The sequence below is a fragment of the Rosa rugosa genome, chromosome 2 (genome assembly GCF_958449725.1).
Source record: "Rosa rugosa chromosome 2, drRosRugo1.1, whole genome shotgun sequence".
Lineage (NCBI taxonomy): Eukaryota > Viridiplantae > Streptophyta > Magnoliopsida > Rosales > Rosaceae > Rosa > Rosa rugosa.
Window position 1 is genome coordinate 54,150,977 of NC_084821.1, and position 8,514 is coordinate 54,159,490.

Genomic DNA, 8,514 nt, shown 5'->3' on the forward strand with positions numbered 1-8,514 from the left:
GCTGAGATATTCTTTACAACCTTCAACCATCAAAACTATCAATGATACAATTAAGCCCAGATCCAAACGAAAATACTCAGAAATAGCCTAAGGGACATCTTCAACCCAATCATTATTCAGAAACATATAGCAACTCAGAAAATATAACGTCACAAATAAATATTGGGGACTAAAAGTTTCATTCTGGCATCTCCAATGAGTCAATAAACAAATTTCATTTCGCCGAGAAATGGCTAGACAAGGACAATCTTTTCTTACACTGATAAGTACAAGCAGGGTGAAAGGAAGACCATCATACACAATGATAAACCCATGTGAAAATTCAGTCAATACTTTTCCTTTTTGACAGAAACAACCTTTTATTGAAAAACGAAACAGAAGAATGTAACAAAAGCCATGGAAAATTAACTCAAAAAACCTTTTTGACTCAGAACTGAAACAATCAACTCAATCTTGATATATATATAAGAACATACCCCTCAGATATCCTTACAGTACCTTTTAGAGCATGCCAAGTAGTCAACGCAGCAAAAGGAATATCACTTGCTTCCTGGTATCACATAAAATTAAATAGAAGGTGGTCAGAACCCAAATAAACAGAATGCAAATAGTAAACTCCGATACATTAACTACTTAATGATCAGATTCTAATGTAAATTGGAATCATGAGAGAACTGAGTACACTAGTTTGCTCATAGTGAATACTATATTGAATTACACATATCATCAAAGCCATGTCATATGCAAACCATTTCAATATTTGAAAGTTCAAGAAGGCCCAAAATTTAAATTTTGGTCGCGTCTGCCCTAGACCTTACCCTTCACAAACCATAGTTAATCTACTCATAACTCTTCTCATTGCTATTTGCCAATTTTTAAAAAGCAACTTCTCATGCTCTGTTTAGCATTTGTTGATATGAATGCCAGATAGGGGTTCATCCCCTAACTAATCTACGAGCAACGAACTTTGTTCTAAAATCTGTACGAGCCAAAACTTTAATGCTTCTTTCATCATTTCCCTAGGTCAAGGAAAGCAAACCTTCACACAAAAGCTAATCACAAATCACCAGCCTAAGATCCAAACATTTTGGGTTGATTAAGAACTTTCTACCCACTACAAAACAATCTACTCAAACAATAGCTCTACTGAATAGCTCCACTATTACAATATCAAAGGGATGGAGAATTATAGAAGATATGCAGCCAATCAAATTGATAGAAAGCCAAAACACAACCACTAAACCTTCCAATTCTCAAATCCCACCACATACTGAAATCTCAAAGCTTTACTTGCCAAAAACAAACCTGTAATCCATGATATCCAAACGCAATCGTAATTGGCAGAAGCCCATAACGCGGCATCCAAAGTGGTCCAAATTGAGGCCTCGACCCACCATGAAGAAAGGGGTTGAGGGCGAGGAAGACAAGTGAGGGAGGATCAGGACGATGAAGATAAAGAGGGATGTGTCTCCGGAACCAAGGATTTTATCTTTATACGGGGTTAAAAATAGCGCTTTGGAGTACCGCGGTTGGAAAAGAATTTCATTTTGAAAGCCGTGTTTTAAGAACCCGCCTACTTTAAGATTCAAGTGAAAAATTCCCTCTTGAAAAATTTGGTCACTAAACCAGAACCATGCCTTATAAAGTCTAAAAACATTAGTGACCCAATATGATTGGTCACTAATACTAAAACCTTTGGTCATTAAAAATTGAATGATGGGCAGGTAAATGAATTTAATTAGTCGTAAAAGTGTTAGTGACCAGCATGTAGTAGTGGTCACTGATTCAATAGCATTTGTGACAAACTTTGATGTGGTCACTAACAATTTGGTCACTAATGCCAGATTTTGTTGTAGTGTGTTTAGAAAGCCGTGGACTCGGCGTGTTGGCTTTGCTACCAATGGCGACTGTGACAGGAGTTGAGAAGGCTAGCTAGGGTGGAGTTTTCTTCCATGCAAGTGTTATCAGCTGGGAAGAAAAGAAAGGCTGCATCCAGTTTGAGTCGTTTTGGGAAGAAGTACTTGGCTTTTCCTGATTCGAAATTGGAAGTTGGAGAGAGTGTCTCGTTGATTGTGCAACATAAGAATGGAAAGCCGTTGGTTTCTCCAAAGAAGAAGAAGCTTGGGCATCCCAAGGGAAGCAAAAATAAGCTTAAGTCTTTAGATGAACATGAAGAGAAGAAAATTCGAAAGTATAAACGTCAAGGAAAAGTTTTGAGTTTTGATTCACCACTTGTCACCCCGGATGCTGAGATACTTGAGGAGCATGATACCATGCAAAGGGGAGAAGGTGAGACTACTCAGGTAGGGGAGGTTCCTATTGAAGAGGGAAGGGTGGAAGGTGAGTTGTCACCTTCTACGACCATTTCAGCTTTATTTTAGTCTTTAGGTCGCAAGAACCAGTGCCTTAGTTGATGCCATTTATGTGTGCTTTGAGGTTTATGGTTCTTGTTTGAATAATGGTGCGTAATTGTCACTAAAAAGTGGGTGTACTAGGGACTATTGGGGAGCTATTCTCTAAGAATAGGTTTTTTGAGATTCCTAGGAGCGATTCTTACTGTCGACCCCTCATGCGTGTTTCGCTTTTGTACTGCTTGTTGAATCTAATGAAAGACTGACCTATTTCGTTCAAAAAAAAAAAAGAAGATAATTTTCAATTCCGCCACTAACTTAACAAAAGAAGAAACAGAAGGACTGATCATATAAATCAAACAACAAATGCCATGATCAATCCTAATATTATGATTATACAGACCAACTTCATAGAACGAGTGGAACCAAACAAAATGCCTTTCATAGACTATGTAGCCATACCATGAAATTTATTTGCAGTTATGTTTCAATGCGTTTACAAAAATTAATAGAAAGTATTTCACTTAAGCTTGCTATTTTTGTTCTTCTTCATTCCATTCAATGTTTTTTGATAGATTGGAAAATAAGATTATGCATCTCATTAATCACATTTGAAACACTTTTTTTTTGGCCAAATCATTTGAAACACATCTACCTAGCTAAAGTATGATGGAGCCACAAGATTGCAAGTCTGCAAGTCCTTGGAAAGCAAATACATAAAACATACATAAGAACAGTGATTCACACACACTTAGATAGATAGACATTTTTTTTTTAGTTGTACTAACAAGGATTAGGCGATATTAGCTTCTCTAACAGTCTGAAAGAGTGACCAGCACCCATACAATCCCGAAGGGATCTGTTATAACCGGGAGTCCACCGCTTGTCCTCTGCTAGACATTTATTAAACCAAACAAACATACACGCATGGGAGGGGAACCAGATCAAAACCTCCCTAAAAGGTGAGACAAGCCCCACCTAATACAAAATAAGAGCAGCACAATGATATGAAGCCATAACCCAAAAGTGTAACAAAGCAAAGAAATACAAACTAGTCTGAACTAAGAGAAGCGATAATTAACTTGTTGGGACTTGTTGTGCTTATTACAAGTTAAACAAATCTTTGATTACAAATCCTATCCCGGGATAGGATTTGTAATCAAAGAGATCAAACGATCCTTAGTCACCCCAATTGAGTTTCCAATACCATCCCCATGTTCATAAATGCAGTGAGCAGTCCGAGCCATATTCAGACACAGGTTTACAATGGATTTTGGTATGCTAGTTTTGGCACTCTCTTGGTTGATTTTCTTCCATGAATAGCTGATTAAACCCTTTATGTAATCCTGTGCTTCTTCTTCCGATACGCCTTTTTCTTCCATGTAGCATTGAATGGATTTTACGACATCACCTCTCTCGCCCTCAGGCTTTAAGCAAATGAAAAAAATAAAAAAAATCACATTGTTGCATGTTTTCTAAAACGGTCTCACATATTATATATATTAACAACTCTGTAATATGTACGTCAGTTTTTTTGAAAGAAATATGTATGTTTGAAACATTATTTTACGTGAAATTTAATTCAAATTTGTTATCAGATTAACAATGTTGTACGTATGACGACACAATACGTAATATATTATGCCAATATGATATATATACCTTGGAAGTGCCAAGATCATCATTGAGTCGAGTCACGATGGATGACCAATATATCAGTTGAAAGCCATGGTTAAAGGACTCGAGTGAAGCTTCTGTTAGTTGGCATCCTTCGGTTAACAAATAAGCATGGAGCATTACTGCAGGACCACCCACTGAAGTCCATGCATTCTTTAAATACTCTTCCAGAGTTGGTGTATATCCGCCATAGAACCACCGTGCTTCCACAATATAGGTTTTACAAAGATTAACCCACTGCATGCCGAAAACCATAAAAAAACATGGATCAATTTTGCTTATTGATTAGTTTATGAAATTAACCTTTTGAATGTGGTTTAATTATAGGAGTTAGATGATTACCTCGTTCTTAATACAAGGGAGGGGGTTTAAACCACTATTTTTGAATGCGTTATCAGACAATTCATTGCCAAACTCGAGCAGGGCAATATAGATTGGCTTCATGTACTCGGGAAGTTTCTCCTTTGCTTCCATATTCCATCTGCATTAAAAAACAGTAAAACACCAGATATCAGAGAGTGAAGCCTTCAGAAATCACAAAAAGAGACGTTAAGGGCCGCGGTTAGTATGAAATCATCAGTTTTTAGCTTAGACTATCAACATAATTAGTAATTTTTCGTATTATACACTAATAAAACATGTAGTTACGTTTTTTGTCAAGAATACTTCCTTACTTCATATTTTTCAAAATGACTCGTTAAATTTTCTGTATTATTGAAGCTAAAAGTATTATACATGTACTATACACGATTTTTAATTTTTTTTCCTTATTTTACACATATCATTCAACAAAAATGAATATAAATTAATATTTTAAAATTAAAAATTTAATTAAATAATTAATAAAAAATATATTTTTTCAAACTGTTCAATGAATTTAAATATACGTTTCGTGTACTATACACGTCCTCCTATATTCTACTAACTATGACTATCAGTTTTTTTTTATTGTTCAATCAGTCTTCAAAGGCTTCCTAGGCCCAGAAACTAATCCGTGCTCGGGGGATCTTGTTAGAATGCTTCCTCCCCCCTGGCCACCAAGAATATATTGGGATTTAACTCCAATAAGTGTCGGCGGGTTTCGAACCCGGGTATGGGGGTTCCACACCTGGAGGTTCTTACCAACTCGACCACCTGTGGTGGTTACTATCAGTTAATAAACAACTTACTGAATTACTGCATCTGTAAAGCACTCAAGCTCATCCAGGAATCCATATACATCATACATGTCATCAATGACTGTTAATATGCACATAAACTTGGTGAGGCCTATCCTGCATTCTGAGAATTGGGGCTCATGACTAATCCCCATTGCCCCCAAATAGCTCTCCATCAGTCTGTCCCTTGAGAAACTTGCCTTCGATTTAAAATCCAACTTTCTCCACCACCTATACATACGTGAAATTAAATTATTTGCTACGTGACAATGTTATATATGTTGCTAAAATACGAATCTCACACCACAAATTAAAACAAGAGTCAACTAATAGTCACTCTGACAGCATAAGTTATAAAACATTTCCATATAATTATATGATGCATATCTTGCCTAGAAAGCTCCTTTATCTCAATTTGATATACTGATTGAACAAGATTATAGTCCAATTTAGCCAACTCCAAGAGTGCCAGGTTCTTAGAATCATCCCTTTGGTACATATCGATGAAGTTCAGAGCTTCTATCCTCGGCATCCTCCAGTGTACAGGGGTTTGCAGTGATTTCTTTACTCGCTTCGTTAGATTATCGTCGTTCAATACTGTTGCCACGGATTGTTTCAAAATTTTCGAACTAAATCTCTTGGCTTCCTCCAGAACATCTTCTCCTGGCATTCCAAGGTGTGAGGCTTCGTACAAACTCAAAAGTCCCTCCACGTCATTGCTTAAGCTATCTTTGAAGCTTCCTTCTCCACTTCTAAACTTGTTAAACAAATCTGTTGAGTTTCAAAATAGCATTTCAGATCTGGAAACAGGACATTTCCGGCATGTACGTAGGGTTTTTATTTGCACGTATGTATGTAAATTACCTGAGCTTACAGATATACCATTTTCTCTTAGTATTTGAAATTGCAAGGCCGCTGTATGAAGATCATTTGTGGTACTAAGAGTATTGGAAGAAAGAAGAGTAGCTAGAGCTTCTTGGATTTCCTTTCGGAAGTGGTATGCTACTCCCAACCGCTGCACCGAGGCTATAAGCTTCAAAATGGAGCAAGCATCGTCTTTAATACTGGATGCGACTATGGCTTTGGCTACATTCTTCTTTAGACCCTCCAAACGTGTGCCATGTGATTCATACTGCATCAAATTGATAAAACATGAATTAATAAGCACATATTACGTAAAGGAAATAGGAGGTTGTTGCATACAGAAGAGTGGTGAATTCATAACACTTTCTAAGTAGACTGAGTACTGTAACTGTGAACCCAAGTAATATACATTGCAAGAAAAGAATACGTACAGTGTAGTGAGTGGTGAAGGAGTCGATGAGGTCGGGACCCCAAATGGTTGGATGGTATTGAGCTAATCGGCGTTGAGCTGCCGGAGTAGGATCAATGACCTTTGATGATGATGAGTTTGAGACAATGGCTTGTTTCCCTCTTGTTGTATGATACGCTTGTAGTAGCTGTCCTGGAACTAGCATTCTTGGATGACTGGTTCTTGTGAGCGAGACTGAGGTAGGGGAGGAGGAGAATACAAGATTCATCGCTACTTTCGAGTTAGGATTGATTTGGAAACCAATAGCGTAGTCTGCCTGCTTTTATAGAGTTATATTTGGTTTTATATAAAATATATAATTGGAACCTTCTTTACGTGCGGGAATCTAATTAGTTGATAATAAATGTTCATCATCTAATCTGAATTAGAACCCTAGAAAAGCTTATATGATCTTAGGACATATTTCATTTGGTTGATAATTATGTTGCGTATAGGTGGTTTTTTTTTTTTTTTTTTTTTTTTTTTTTTCAGAAGAACGTACATGTTGTTTTACACGTTGTTTGTTTTTTTTTTCTTTTTGTCCGAAGAACGTACATGTTGTTTTACACGTTATTTGTTTTTTTTTCTTTTTGTCAGAAGAACGTACATGTTGTTTTACACGTTGTTTGTTTTTCTTTTCTTTTTGTCAGAAGAACGTACATGTTGTTTTATACGTTGTGTAATGAACCATGTGAAATCATATAATTTCATTTGACTGAGAATCATATTGCGTATAGATCATTATTTTTTTTTTTTTAGAAGAACGTATAGGTTGTTTTAACACACGCTTTGTAATTAAGCGTATTAAGCGTGTGAAATTATAGTGACGTAACGATCTTTCAAAGTCAGGAAGAAGAAGAAAAAAAAGTTCTGCAATGCAGTCATCGTGCTTTTTGGTTATTATTGTGTACGAAAGAGTAAATGATCGACACCTGCCAGAAAAAACAAAGCCGTATAAAACAAAGACGTATAAATGAACTTTGTTGATCGACATATAGCCATCTACAGTCAAATATCAGTCTGCAAGTAGCTTTTTTGTCATGCTTCCATAATTCGGATTTCAAATTTAGGTGGTGATATCTTTAGTTAGGTGGCGATACCACCATTCCATAAAGTTTCACCATGTGTTTAACAACATAACTATAGTTAATTCTTTAAAATTTTAGTACAATAAACTAATAATATCTATGATTAATGAAGAGAAAGAAATAAAAATGACTCTCTCTCTGTTCCTTCCCAATTCTCAGAAACAGTTCTTCGGGAGTTTACATCTTCCTCCCAGCAAACTCAATTGCAGACCACTACATGAATATTCTCTCTCTTCTACTTGTAATTTAATATTCATCAAGTATGGCAACTCTTCCCAGCAAACTCTATTGCAGACTACTCCATCAATTCCCTTACCTCATTCGCCATCGACTGTGGCCGGGTCAAAGAAGATTGATACTTTTATCGATGGATCTCTCCCCAAATCAGTCCAAGAGAAACTAAAGGCTAACCTTTTCGAAAAGTCATGAAAGCTTTAAATAGAGATTGAGCCACACAGACCCTCAAAAACCACGTCCACAAGGTCAGGAATTGAAGACCCGATTTTGGGTCAAGCCGATTGCGAATTGGGTCTGAATGCGAGCTAAGAGGAAGGTCCTTAATTAGGGTTTCTGGTTTGAGTGTATGTGTGTGCCTCCTCTCTGCTGGATTTGGGATACCAGTGATGCCTAAAACCCAGAAAAGATATAATAAAAGGATGAATGACGAGAGAGAGGGTGATGAACAGTAACATAATAAAATAGAAAGATTTGTTTTAGAGAGACGGGAATTGAGAGAAAATTGTTGTACATCCTTATTGATTATAATGACCTCTTTATATAGAGGATTACAATGCATAGAATCTGAATTGTACAAGAAATGGTAATCGTACATTGAATGGATATCTCTAAGATTCTCTGAGATTATCTAATTAAACCCTATTACCACTAGGTCAAGTAACCTAGAGTTTGGGCCAGACACAAAATAGAGA

The 8,514-nt window shown here is 36.6% G+C and overlaps 1 protein-coding gene across 1 annotated transcript; it reads right to left on the reverse strand.

The window, feature by feature from the left end:
• Positions 1–3,487: 3,487 nt before the first annotated feature.
• LOC133731030 (probable terpene synthase 9) lies at positions 3,488–6,761 on the reverse strand. The gene is made up of 7 exons (XM_062158507.1): positions 6,481–6,761; positions 6,050–6,317; positions 5,578–5,956; positions 5,198–5,416; positions 4,371–4,509; positions 4,014–4,265; positions 3,488–3,778 (listed from the first exon to the last, which is right to left on the reverse strand). Exons 1-7 carry the CDS (start codon positions 6,724–6,726, stop codon positions 3,488–3,490), a joined length of 1,794 nt encoding a protein of 597 aa, XP_062014491.1. The 5' UTR covers positions 6,727–6,761.
• Between the last annotated feature and the right edge of the window lie 1,753 nt (positions 6,762–8,514).

What these genes read in the sequence shown, in the direction of transcription:
- LOC133731030 (XM_062158507.1), bottom strand. Translation starts at nt 6,726, where the DNA reads ATGAATCTTGTATTCTCCTCCTCCCCTACCTCAGTCTCGCTCACAAGA. An exon ending in TTTACAGATGCAGTAATTCA is followed by an intron (nt 4,510 to 5,197) that starts GTAAGTTGTTTA and finishes TTTTTAATGCAG; the next exon opens with ATGGAATATGGAAGCAAAGG. An exon ending in TCCCTTGTATTAAGAACGAG is followed by an intron (nt 4,266 to 4,370) that starts GTAATCATCTAA and finishes TTCGGCATGCAG; the next exon opens with TGGGTTAATCTTTGTAAAAC.